Source organism: Rana temporaria, chromosome 10 (genome assembly GCF_905171775.1).
Source record: "Rana temporaria chromosome 10, aRanTem1.1, whole genome shotgun sequence".
NCBI classification, from domain to species: domain Eukaryota; kingdom Metazoa; phylum Chordata; class Amphibia; order Anura; family Ranidae; genus Rana; species Rana temporaria.
In genome coordinates this window covers 41211247-41224552 of record NC_053498.1, presented here as the reverse complement: position 1 = coordinate 41224552, position 13306 = coordinate 41211247, and the positions used below count along the sequence as shown (strand labels likewise).

General features: G+C 46.0%; 1 protein-coding gene across 1 annotated transcript in view; it reads left to right on the top strand.

Annotated features, from left to right (window-relative positions):
- Window positions 1–1198: 1198 nt before the first annotated feature.
- TRPM4 (transient receptor potential cation channel subfamily M member 4) overlaps window positions 1199–13306 on the top strand; it is a 682714-nt gene continuing 670606 nt past the window's right edge. Inside the window, exon 1 of the mRNA XM_040327576.1 lies at window positions 1199–1444. Coding sequence (XP_040183510.1) covers window positions 1418–1444 — 27 coding nt within the window. The 5' untranslated portion in view covers window positions 1199–1417. The remainder of the gene's footprint in view (window positions 1445–13306) is intronic.

Genomic DNA, 13306 nt, shown 5'->3' with positions numbered 1-13306 from the left:
TGCCTCTTTCTTCTGCTGAGAAATGTACTGGGGAATCTGTGTCCCACTCCCTAGTCCCTTTCCCTGTCTCAAAGGGGAGATGTCAGAGGTCTGTTAAGACTTGTACTCGGCATCGGGACAACCCTAGTAAATAAGCAACCACCCACACAGAGAGCCTTTCCTAGGGACACATTTAACTCTTTGATGTTGACCCCTTCAGTTAGTTCAGCTGAACTTACAAGATTTCATTCCCGCATGTCAGTCCGATGATTTCCTGCACAGATGTCTATTGAAATCACACCTGAAATCGCCACAAGTAGTACAGAAACTACTTTTGGGAATCGGTGCGGTGCTGCAAAGTCGGCGTCGCACTGATTCTGACAGTTCCAATGCGGGGCATCAGCCGCTAATTTGGCATGCAATTTTACATGTCAAATCGCATCATTGTGAACCAGGGCTTAGTGTCTGATTTCTCCACTGCTATAAGTCGCTAATCGCCACCATTAATAGTAAAAATAAATAAATAAAATATCCATAGTTTGTAGACACTATATCTTTTGTGCAAACCAATCAATATATCTTTATTAGAATGGTTTTTTTTTTTACCAAAAAACGTGTAGCAGAACACATTATGGGCTAAACTGGTGAAGACATTTTTTTTATTTATTTTTTATTGGATATGTTTTATAGCAGAAAGGAAACATTTTTTTTTTGTTTTGTTTATAGCGCAAAAAATGAAAATAAAATACCACTAAAAGAAAGCTCTATTTGTGGGAAATAGAGGCATCAATTTTATTTGGGTACAGCGTCGCACAACCGCGCAATTGTCAGTTAAAGTAACAGTGCCGTATGGCAAAAAATGGCCTGGACATGAAGGGGGTAAACTTTCTGGAGTTGAAGTGGTTAAACCAAACTTCTTACTTTGCTGTGAAAGGCAAAATACAGGTTTAGCTACTTTTGAAAATCCAGTAACATTTCCAAGAACACATCTCTGGATGAATTCCTCAAAACCATTGACTGTCCCTGGAAGACAAGAACAGCTGCCAACTATGCTAAAAGGCAAACCCTAAATTCCCAAAGTTATTATAAACAATCACTTCCAGCTTCTATTTCCAGGCTCACAATACAGTCCACAAAGCTCAAGCAAACAGTAGAGAGAGTGAGCGAGTGAGGTTTTCCTGCAGATAAGCTCAGCAATCCTGACAGACAGGTTCTCTGCAGGTGTGCGTGTTACATGAGAATAGGGTGGGGACTGGGTGCTGAGCTGTTGCCTGTAGGTGTGGCATACACTATAATAGAAAAACATTCTCCAGCCTGGGACTTCAAATTCCGTATCTCCTAGCACCGGCACAGCAGCAACAGGAAAACGAGCAGAGAAGTCCTGTGGCTGGGAGAGTAGAAAGGTTACGCTGTTTGGTGACGGGGCAAGCTGAAAGTCATGGCCAATGCAATCGCCAAAGATCAGGTATGTGGGATGCAGAGTTTTGTTGGAGGCTGCTTTGTGAATATCTTAAGCCTATGCATGGCCATCATAGACTCACTTTGCAGTGTATACTAGATTTTATTTTACCTGCTAGGTGTCATAGTTTATGTTCTAAACATTCTGATGAATGCCTTGTGTATCAGTACGGCTTTGACTTTAGAAGGAGGTATACCATAAACAGGGGTCAAGTCCTGGGGAAAAAAGTGTGGGAACTCCCACCCAGGATCCACTCCCCACCAAAAAAAATAAATGATACGCTCATATGCAAATTACTATGCTGTTTTTTTTCCGATCCACTGTACCTTAGTAAGTTCTTTCTAAATCCCAGAATAACTCACGGCAGACCTCCGCAATGTCTCCTGGGAGCAATGGCAAAAGCTCCCAGGAGACATTGCGGCATCGAGGAAGTGACGGAATACCCGCACACTACCCGATGAATCCATATACAGGAAGCGGCCAGTAACATAAAGGATTACTAAGGTTCGCCTGCACCTGACAGTGACTCGAGCTGGGCATCACCACTTAGTGAAGGATTGGCTCGGGCGGCTCGGCTGCTCTAGTCCTGCAAAGGGAACTGAGTTCCTGCTGTGAAAAAAGTGCAGGAACTCCGTTCCCGCAGGACTTGAGCCCTGACCATAAAGGCCTGTCCTGAGAACTTTTCAGGCACTTTAGCGCTAGAAAAAGCGCCTGAAAACTGCCTCCCATTCATTGCAATGGGCGGTGTGGTTGTAGGGTGGATTGGGAGTGCTGTATACAGTGCTCCCAAAATGCCCCTGCCCATTGCAATGAATGAAAAGCTCTTTGGAAGCGCCGCAACACGGGTGCTTTTAACCCCCCCCCCCCCCCACGGGCAATACCCTGCTTTTATAGTTTTTTTTTGTTCGTGTGTGTGTTAAACCCAAAATTAAACATTTATTACAGCATGACAATTCTTAATAGAGGTGTGTGTGTTCTGGTTAGTAAGACTCGGTTCACACTTATGGGAATTGGATGCGGGCTCCCGGCATCCAATTCACATGACAGGAGAGTGTAACTGGCTCTCAATGAAGCCGATTGACACATTCCCGGGCGGTCACGGTCCGCACTGGGAAAGGGTCCTGCGTGTCTTTGACTCCATTTTCAGGTCTGATTTCAGGCAAAAATTCAGACCTGATTTGCACCGAACCGGGACACTCCAGACCACTGCTGTGAGACATGGCTGCATTTAGTGTGAACCCAGCCTAGTGTGAACCCAGCCTAAGTCTGTTTTCAACAGGGCAAGCTGTCTTTCAGATGTAGCAGTTAGAGCAGTGGTTCTCAACCTTCTAGTGCCGTGACCCCTTGATACAATTTTCCAGGTTGTGGGGACCCCTAACAGTAAAAAAAAAAAAAAAAAAAAATCGTAGCTTGGGTTGTCAGCACCCAAGGCAAGACAAGTAATTTGCGCCCCTAACCCATGGATATTTAGCGCTCCCTGAGTCCCTTCCACTCATACAATATTAAAACCCCTTACGGTACATTTTAGGATGTATCACTCTTTGTTCTCCTTTCTTTCTCTTTTCATCTCTCTCTATCCTAATTTCTTTTTTTTTTTTTTTTTCCCCATCCCTCTCTAGCTGTCTTTCTCCTCCTATTCTTTCCCTCCCTTTTTCTTTGTTCCTTCCCCTTTCTTCCTCTTTAATGTATTCTCTAATTTTTTTTTTTTTTTTAACAGAAGGATGTATTCTCCATTTCTACTCCTTCTCTTACTCCTTGGTGGGGGGTGCGGGGAATGGGATGAGTGGCAGTGCTGGGGGGAGTTCTGATCAGCCAACTTAGGTGCTCTTGATCAAGGTCATCTGCTGATCTGAGAACTGCAATGGGGACTTTCAATGGAAACTATAATCACAGGTAGAGTTACTCACTGTGTCTCAGACTTTGTGGTGTCCCGCAGCAGTGACACCTATGCCAAAATCAGGAGATAGGGTCTCTTCCAGCCCCTCCCACTTCACATTCCTTACCAGCCAGCTGAAATCTAGTTTCTGCCCCCCAGCCATGCTGTGAACTGAATGGGTGGCTGCGAAGAGGCTGAGTGGGCCGCCAGGGGCTCCAGGGACAGCCCTGCTGGGTAGCCATGAAAAGGCTGGGAGAGCGGTGCGGGATTGAGGAACAGCCCAGGATTCGGTGACCCCTGGCAAATTGTCATTCGACCCCCAAGGGGGTCCTGACCCCCAGGTTGAGAACCATTGAGTTATAGGGTTGAGACATGCCATACAGGTATATTTGCCACTGAACGGGGTGCTTATGATGAGCAACTTTTATTTAATAATTTTATGTAAAGCCTTTATCTCAAAAGCTGGGGGGATTGCCAACGTATTCAAATCGGCTAATGCAGGCCATGGATGGATTAAAATTTAGTTGGTTCAGTGGGGACTGTAAGAATTTAGATCCATGTCTGGCCTCTGCAGTGTCAACTTCTGTTCACCTGGCCTGTCAGATAAAATTTGGTCAATCAGTGGCTGCAGCGCTAGTCTGTGTGTTCTGACGGAGGGGAGTCTCCCCACTGTTAGATTGCAATAGTGCCACGGAAGGGATTCTCCCCCCTCCCCATCCACCTTCAATTCCTGGATGTGGGAAACTGTTTGTTTTCCCCATCCACACAAAAAAACTGAATCATGTATGGTATCTCTGCATTGCCCTCCCCCGACTGATCATGCTGATGTCCAAATGTGCCTCCTGTTCTCATTCATCCGGAGTAGGGGTACTCTAACACAGGTGGTGTGTTATTGGCCAGATCACGAGGTGAAAACCGAGGGGAGGGAAGAAATGATAACGAATGCAGCCAATGAGTGGCGCGCTATGATATATTACAATTTTGGGTTTAATACTGCTTTAAGGAAAAGTCCCAGAAGATGTTTTGGATGTAAAGTTTTGTCACCTCTGCCTGTTTGGCTTTTTCTGTAAGGATCTTTTTCATATTGGTGGGAGTCTGCCAGGGGATCTCTCTGATCACTGCTGAGCAGGCAGATGACCGGTCTGTGTCCACTCCGCTGATGCAGAGCGGACACCGCCCGCTGTTCTCTCTAGAGCTGTCAGATGGAAATGGACTGTCTGTTTCCATCTGTCTGTCCTACGATCCGTCAGATGGATGGGAACGGATCTCGATCCATCTGTTTTTAGCAGACAGGATTGGATCAGATGTTCAGATGTCAGTGGACACATCTGCCACTCCATAGAGAGCAATGGATGATCTGATCGTGTCCACTTGAAAACTGATAGGTGGACCCAATCAGTCCATCGGTGTGAAAGGGTCCTTAACCACTTGATCACTGGGCACGTAAACCCCCTTAATAACCAGACTAATTTTCAGCTTTCGGTGCTCTCACAATTTGAATGACAATTACTCAGTCATACAACATTGTACCCAAATGAAATTGTTGTTCTTTTTTTTTTCACACAAATAGAGCTTTCTTTTGGTGGTATTTAATCACCGTTGGGTTTTTTATTTTTTGCGCTATAAGAGAAAAGACTGAAAATTCTGTAAAAAAAAAAAAAAAAAAAAAAAAAAAAATGAATTTTTCTTTGTTTCTGTTATAAAATTTAGTATTTTTTTTTCTTCATTCTTTTGCATAAATGTGAAAGATGAAGTTACGCCGAGTAAATAGATACACAACATGTCACCCTTCAAAATTGTACACGCTCGTGGAATGGCGCCAAACTTTGCTACTTAAAAATCCCCATAGGCGACGTTGCAGAGTAGTGTGGGGTATTGCAGAGTAGTGTGGGGTATTGCAGAGTATTGCACAGTATGGGATGGCTGAGCAGGGATGGATGGCTGGATCTGTGACTGCATGCGTCACAGATCCAGCCCACAGCAGCTGCTGCTGCATCCGCTCTCCCCCCTCTCCTCTCACACTGTACCGTTCGGTACAGAGAGGGGAGGGAGGAACCGGCGTCATCACATGACGCCGGTTTGTTTACAAGTGATCGCTCCGTCATTGGACGGAGCGATCACGTGGTAAACCGCCGCTCTCAGCGGCAAATTACCGTGATCCGTGTGCGGATGGGGGGGGCGCGGGAGCGCGATTCTGGGAGGACGTCCTCCCAGAGGTAAGCAACTGCCTTGTAGACGTATATCGTCTATAGGGCGGTTGTTAACTGGTTAAAGAGCTAAACAAAACTGGTATTTCAATCGCACATTAGTGTCACTATCCTGGGGGACCATGTTGGTAATAATTGAGCACCTAATCGGCATACATTATGAAGAATTGGGCTCAGTAGCAAAAGATTGCAGGGAAGTATGGGAATCCCTGAAAGACTTGAGAAACTAATGGCATCCCCCCCAATAACTGATTCATTTGTTGTGATTATAATAATCTTTTATACAAATGGATCTTTTTTGAGCAGATGGATTTAGGGGTGGACTGACAACTCATGGGGCCCCTGGGCAATCGGATATTATGTGGCCCCCGGCAATAGGAGATTATGGGGCCACACACACACACACACACGCACGCACGCACACACACACACTATACATGCACACAGAAAAGGTACTGGAGAGGCGGAGCAGCTATAATCTTGGGATTTACATACTGTCCCTGGTTTTACTGAGGCTGGCAATTCTGACGAGGCCCCCTAGTGGCATGGGGCCCTCGGGCAGTGCCCGAGCGCCCAAATAGTCAGTCCGCCCCTGGATGGATTGCGTTGGTAGAGCAACATCCTATTCTCAAGCTTCTCAACAATAAGCCTTCCTGTAACCTTATTGGAGGAAATCTGAGTATTCTTCCTTTTAGTGAGGCTGCACTACAAGGGTTAACTGCTAAGGTAGAGTAAAGCTGGCCATACATCAAACATTTTTTTATTTTTTTTTTTCATTTATCTTTAGCTTTAACTATGTAGTGCGGGGACTAAAAAGGTTTAGGTGTGACCTCATATTATATGGCTTTGGTAAATCTAAAGGAAAGGTGTAGAAGAAAATGGTATAATGTATAGCCAGCCTAAACCTTGAACACACAATCAAATTTTTCCGTCGGGATTAACTCAGATGGATTTTTGTAATGGAATTCCTTGCAAGCTGTCTTGCATACGCACTGTCACACCAAATTCCGACTGTCAAGAACGCGGTGACGTACAACGTTGCGACGAGCCGAGAAAAATGAAGTTCAATGCTTCCGAGCATGCATCGACTTGATTTTGAGCATGCTGTGTCGGAATGTCCAATGGGAAAAAGTCAGACTGATTTTTTTATTTATTTTTTCATTGGAAATTCCGATCGTGTGTACAAGGCATAAGAGTACATGCTTTTCCACTATGGTGCTCCGGCCATGAACCCTGTTCTGGTCTTGGAAGACGTCAGGGCCTTAAACCTCTGGAGCATGGGGGGGGGAGATGTCTCGGACCGATCTATCAGTACAGAGGATTGGGTAAATCTACTTTTGCATAGCCCCTAGACCTAATTGAGCAGTTAATCTTTGCAGTGCGTAAGCACTCCCACTGCTAGGAAGAGTTTTCAAGTCTTCTGGAGTTGGCCTTTAAAAGTTGCATAGTGTATGGGCAGCTTTAGTGTAAGGCTCGATTCACACCTATGCATGTTGCTTTTGAGCGTTTTTGCGGTGCTTGCTGCGTTTTTACCGCAATTTGCGCTTTTTTTTTTTTTTTTTTGCCAGTAATTATTTTTTTACATTTCCTTTAACAACCAGCTATAAACAGGTTAAAAAAAAATGCAAAATCGCGGTACATGCGTTTTGGATGCAGGTCCATTGATTTCTATTGAATGCAAAACACTGCTTTTTGCAGGGGAAAAAAGTCCCTGACCCTTTCCAAAAACGCAGAGGCAAAAAAAGCATTGATGTGAACATGTTCCATAGGAAACCATGTTAAAAAATTTCCCTGCATTTCTGCAAAATGCATCAAAAAAAGCAGTGTGAATGGAGCCTTAGACAGTTCAAAGCACTTTTACTTGCCTGATCCTCCACTCCTGCAAGTTGTTCTGTGCTGCTAGACCTCTAAAATCCTCTGACTGAAGCATTTTAGTCAAGACTAGAACTAAATCGAAATTTGATTTAAAAATTAACACTGCTGGTCAGCAGAACGCAATGATTACTGCTAGTGGCTATAGTTGCCGGCTGTAGTCACATGTAAAATCTGACAAGCTGGTTGATCGCTGGGTACAGCCGGTCTAATCATACATGCATGCATGCATGCATGCATGCATACATACATACATAAATGGATGGAATCTCAGCTGGTCCCTGCTGACCCAGCCAAGATTTGATCCATCTATGGCCAGTTTAGGTAACCTCCCCCACCCCCTTTTTTTTTTTTTCTCTCTCAGGGAACAAAAAAAAGCAGCAGCCACCAGTGGGCAAGTACCTAGGTAATGTCCCCATAATGTTTTTGGTCACACTTCAGCTTTTTGTGGTACAATTTGTGAATTCATAATAGAAATGTAACAGATTTATCACAATCCGATAATCTCACAATGATGACGTAGAGTTCTTTGCTTAGTGGTTGCTCCCCAATGCCACTCTAACCCCAGGAGGCAAGCTGTGTAACCAGGAATAGAAAGGGCCATCACATTGTGTTCCGATGAATGCCATCCCCGGTCGCATACTAGATCGTTGTGCATATTTAAAAAGTGGTCCACATAGACGATTATGACAAGACCTCCTGGCCCACTGCATGCCGCTTCGTAGATGCCTCCACTGGGACCTTTGCCACACCCGAACCTTCCACGACCTCCCGAGTGACCTGGCTCACTCGGTTACATCTGTCATCCTACTGCAAGTCACTACATGACACTGGCAAGGTCCATAGACCCCTGACGAGCTTCGAGCAACTTTGCTCACTTCAGGACACACCGCGACATACTCTCTCCCAGATATACAAATTGGTATTGGAACACACTCACGACTCCCTCCCCGGGTTTACAGCAGCTTGGTCGGAGGACCTTGGTGGAGACATTAGCGAGGCTGATTGGCGCAAAGCATTTTTCTATACTCACAAGTCATCTATCTCGAGCTATGCTCAAGAAAAGAACTATAAGGTGTTGTCTAGGTGGTACCGCGTTCCGGTCACTCTCAGGATCATGTTCCCGTCCGCCCCTGACTCTTGCTGGAGATGCGACCATGCCACAGGTACTTATTATTATATCTGGTGGGAGTGTGAATTGATTCGCCCTTTCTGGAACTCAATCTTTCAGATGTATTCAGATCTCTATGACAAACCGCTGGCCCCCTCCCCCTCCGTGGCCCTTCTCTCTATCCTCCCAGGTTCCCTTAAGTACCAAAAACACACCCTCCTGAAGTTTTGTTTAAGCGCTGGTAGGCAACTGATCTCCAGACATTGGAAATCCTCCACCCCCCCGTCCCCAGCCGAATGGGTATGTGAAATGAACAACATAATGCTTATGGAGGAGCTACAAGCCAAGTCCCTCAACACTCATGCTAAATTCTCCTTCACCTGGAGTATATGGAGGCATTACTCTACTTCAGATAAGCTTAAAACCAGACTGAACCCAATCTAACCTCCCATTCGCCTGTTTTATTCGGGCTCACCCCTCCGCCTACCTGGGGATGGAACCCCAAGGAACGGAGCACTCCGCCCCCCCCCCCCTCCCCCCTCCCTTACCCCTCTCTTCACTCAACTTTTCTATCTATCTCCACTCCTTCCCTTTCACCTAGCTCTCGGCCCTCCCCCAGGGCCTCTTAAACAGACCATCCAGTTTCTCCTTCCTTTTTACTTAATTTCTCACTAGTCATTCATCGATTTGGTACACCGAATGAACCCCCGGGTCGCGGTGCATCCCCCGTGTTGTTTAGGTACCCTTTGCATCCCAGCACCTAATTTGTCATATGTCATGGACATAACTGCCCTGGCTCCTGGCCGCAGCAGGCTCCCAAAGGGGCGGCCAGACCACGGGTAGTCTCTGCCCGATGCTGGCCTGTATTTCCTGAAACATCTATATGCCACCTTTAGTGCCTATTGCCAATTTGTTGGTACCTCATCGCTTGATAGGTATGGTAATGTAACCGTTTACTGTTTTCTTTCTACTCTATATGTTTCTACGTTTGTAGATCGGGTGGCCCTATGTTGGGTGCCTGTCCCGATCGATGCTGCTTTGTCTCTCTGTTAAAACAACAATAAAAATTTATTGAACCTAAAAAGTGGTCCACATCCCTTCTTAATTATGTGACAGACAGATCGTTGTGTTGAACCTGCCTCAATCTAGTTGATGACATTGGTACTAAATGTGCAAAAACAGACATTCGCGAAACAGAAATTGGCCCAGCAATCGCAAACATTCACTGCAACATGTAGAGCAGGAACTGCAAATGATCTTCATACATTCGCATGGTGCGACATCTAGAATTGGAGTACAGGTGCATTCATGCATTTCTCCCCTTTGGCTTGTGCTGCTACTAGTTGCTTTGACTATGAGACAACTGACCCAGTCTATGATCAGGTACTTCTATTGATGCTATTTGAAACCACTCTGCAGCTGCTAGGCTTTGCGTTGTTTTATGTTCTCTTTTTTTTTTTTTTTATTTGCATTGCTACAAAGACATAGCGAGGCATTCACATGAAATGCCAAGGTGATTCTGGAAAGCATGGTCTCCAAATCAATTTGAAGATGAACCCAGCTATTGTGTGTTTTTATTTTATTTTTTTTAATTTTTTTTAAAGGTTAAAGCTCAAAGTTGCAAAAAAATTTTTTTTTTGTACTGTATAGAGTGTAAAATGGTCAATATTTCTGACGGTTCTAATTGTCTTCACTTCCTATCCTGAAGACATACATGAAACACTAAGGGGTCCTTTCACATGGGCTTTATGATCGGTTCCACCCGTTTACAACACAAGGGTACAAACATAAGCCAGAACTGTTATGAAGCATACTTCATAACAGTTTGGAAGGCTGTAGTATGGAGAGAAAATTGAAGATGCCAAAGGCCCAACTGAAGTTCTCAAATAAGTCCAAAATGGTGTAAAACGAGTAACCTCACGTGTGAGAAATCGAGGTATACCCAACGCTGTATCCTGGCCTAGGCCAACAAGGCACTTTGCAGGGGGGCAGGATGGAAAGAGCTCCCGCTGGCTTGCGCTTCACTGTTAGTGTAGTACCAGTCTTATGGGGTGGACTGGGCTAAGAGGCAAATTAGTCTAGCACCCCCATAAAGCGGCCACACTGCTTCCGGCATGCGGCCGGCATTCTGCAACTGTGGGGGGGGGGAGCACTGCTTCTAGTTTTGACTGTCTTATCAAACCTTCCTCACTGTGCTGTTTTTTCTGCAGCACCATTAGCATGGTTATATCTTCTTAGTCCTCTCAATAAAATTATTAGAAATTTGTGCTTCAAGTAGAACTATAGGCAACTTTTTTTTTTTTTTTTTTTTCATTTTTAGATGGAGTAAGTGGAGGGTTATAGCCCCTGTTGGTTTATTTTGTACCATCCCTGTCCATTGAGATTCCCTTCACCTCCTGCCCCATAGCCAAACAGGAAGTGAGAGGAAATCTATGCAAAATAAGGAAATCCATTGCCCCTCAGAACTAGTGTCCCCACTTGAAAATATCAGGGCAAGTCTCAAACAGAGAAAGGGGTGTGGCCTTGACAGGAAGGGATGGGTCATATTTTAAAATAGGGGGTGCACGCGTTTAGTCGGGCCTAGGGAAGCACAAAACCTAAATGCACTACTGGGTATACCATCAAATAAAAATGGGTATCCACAGGGCCGGTGCAAGGATTTTTGCCAACTAAGGCGAAGGTGCATTTTGCCGCCCCCCCCCCCGGCGCGCACACACACCATACATTGTATGTATGTATGTATGTATGTATGTATGTATGTATGTATGTATGTGTGTGTATAGATATATCAGACCCCCCTCCCCTAACTACAGATCCCCTCACTAAGAACAGCCCCCCCTTCCTCAGTACAGACACCCCTTCAGTCTAGAATCCCCCCTCTTAGTGCAGACACTTCACCTTTAGTGCAGACCCCCCATAAGTATAGATTTCCCCAGTTTAGTGCAGACCCACCTAATATAGAATCCCCCTTAGTGCAACCCCCCCCCCCCCCCATCAGTATGTATAGACCCCCCCCCCCCCCATCAGTATAGGCACCCCTCTCCCCTCCCATAGCGCCCCCCACATGTCCATCTACTTATAATAGAGTAATAAAGTGTACAGTACAGACCTCAGAACAGCGCGGCAGCAGACGTATACACACATAGGTGTGTGTCCCTCGGCTCCTCCTCCTCATTGTATGCAAGGAGGAAGCGCCGGCGGCTTCAGTCCGCTCCATCAAAACCGAGCGAGGTCAGATCAACAGGGCAGCGGGCGGTGATGGCCGTGCCGCTATCCATGGTGTCACCCCTCTGGCGGGTGTCACCCAAGTGCGGTCCGCTCCCACCTAGCAACGCCTTTTGTCGGGCGACTGTCCCGGTCAATTTTCCTCCCTGGGCAAGTTCCCATGTTGCCTTGCGCTAGCGCCGGCCCTGGGTATTCAATGTAATGAACCATGCTGAAGGAGGGTTAAAACTGCAATAAAGACTCATACTAAAACATTAGTATATGTAAACATATTTTGTATGAGGGGGGGGGGGTCAAAGAGGAGGGATGGGGGAGGGATGGTTGAGGGGTAAGAGACCCTGGCATGCTATGTCATGGTTATCCAATGCTAGGCAGACCCAAACATTGGGGCTAAAAGTCAGATGTAATGCCCTGTAGTTGGGTTGTAAGTGGTGACATGGCATTTCAATAGAAAAATCTTCCTACTGCTTAAAGGGATTCTGGCGGCAGCAGTATCGCCTTCTGCTGAATGCCTGACAGCCGCTGCTTTACCTGTGTAGCGTCCCACTGCTGTTGACCAGGCACTATTATTCAAATTTAGAGGGTTATCTGAAATGTAGTTATTTCAGATTTGTGTTTTTATGGCTAAATTGGCCTTTTCTCCAGCTTTGACTGAGTTGGGTGTATTTCCCACGGATACCAGCAGGTGTCGTTGTCCCCTCTGGTTCCGTGTTGGAGGTTACAGCCAGTCATAGTGTATTGGGTGCTCTTTCCCAGAACCGACCTAGTGGGAGTTTCTTTACCACTGGGCATGCTGGGAGAGGGTACTTACACAGTAAGACACCTTCAAGAGAGGCCTTGTGATAACACTAGACCTGATGGATGCGTATTTACACATCCCCCCCCCCCCATTGCCCGGAAGCATCAAATTTCTACGGTTTGTGGTTCAGACAAACCAGGGGGTTCAACACTGGCAGTTCAAGGCACTCCCCTTTGGTCTAGCGGCCAGTCCAAGAATCTTTACAAAGGTTCTGCCCGAGGTAGTGTCTTTTCTACACCTCCAGGGCATAGCCTTGATCCCATACTTGGACGACATCCTAATTTCTTCCCTGGATCCCTCACAATCCAAGGTGTTCCAGGGTACCGGGGTGGCCTCTAAGGACAATGATGAAAGTTCTGGAACTTATGCCATCTTGCATCCCAGCGGTCCATTGGGCCCAGTTCCATTCTTGGGGATTCCTTCTTCCCTCCTGGGACAGGAGAACAGAATCCCTGGACATAGACTACCCCTCGAGAGGCAAAAGAATCCCTAGACTGGTGGCTAAATCCACACAACTTGTCGGTCCTGGGCCCAACAGGACTTGCTAATTGTGACTATGAATGCAAGTGCCTGGGGAGCTCATATGGGAGATATCTTCTCCCAGAGCCCTTGGGACTGGGAGCAGAGCAAAACCTCCTACAACTTCAGGGAGTTGTTGGCGTTCGGAAAAGCATTAGTCTTTTTTTAAAGAACCAGGTCCAGGGAAATTAAGTACAGATCCCCCTCGGACAACGCAGTGGCCATGTACTACCTAAATCATCAGGGCGGTACAAGGTCC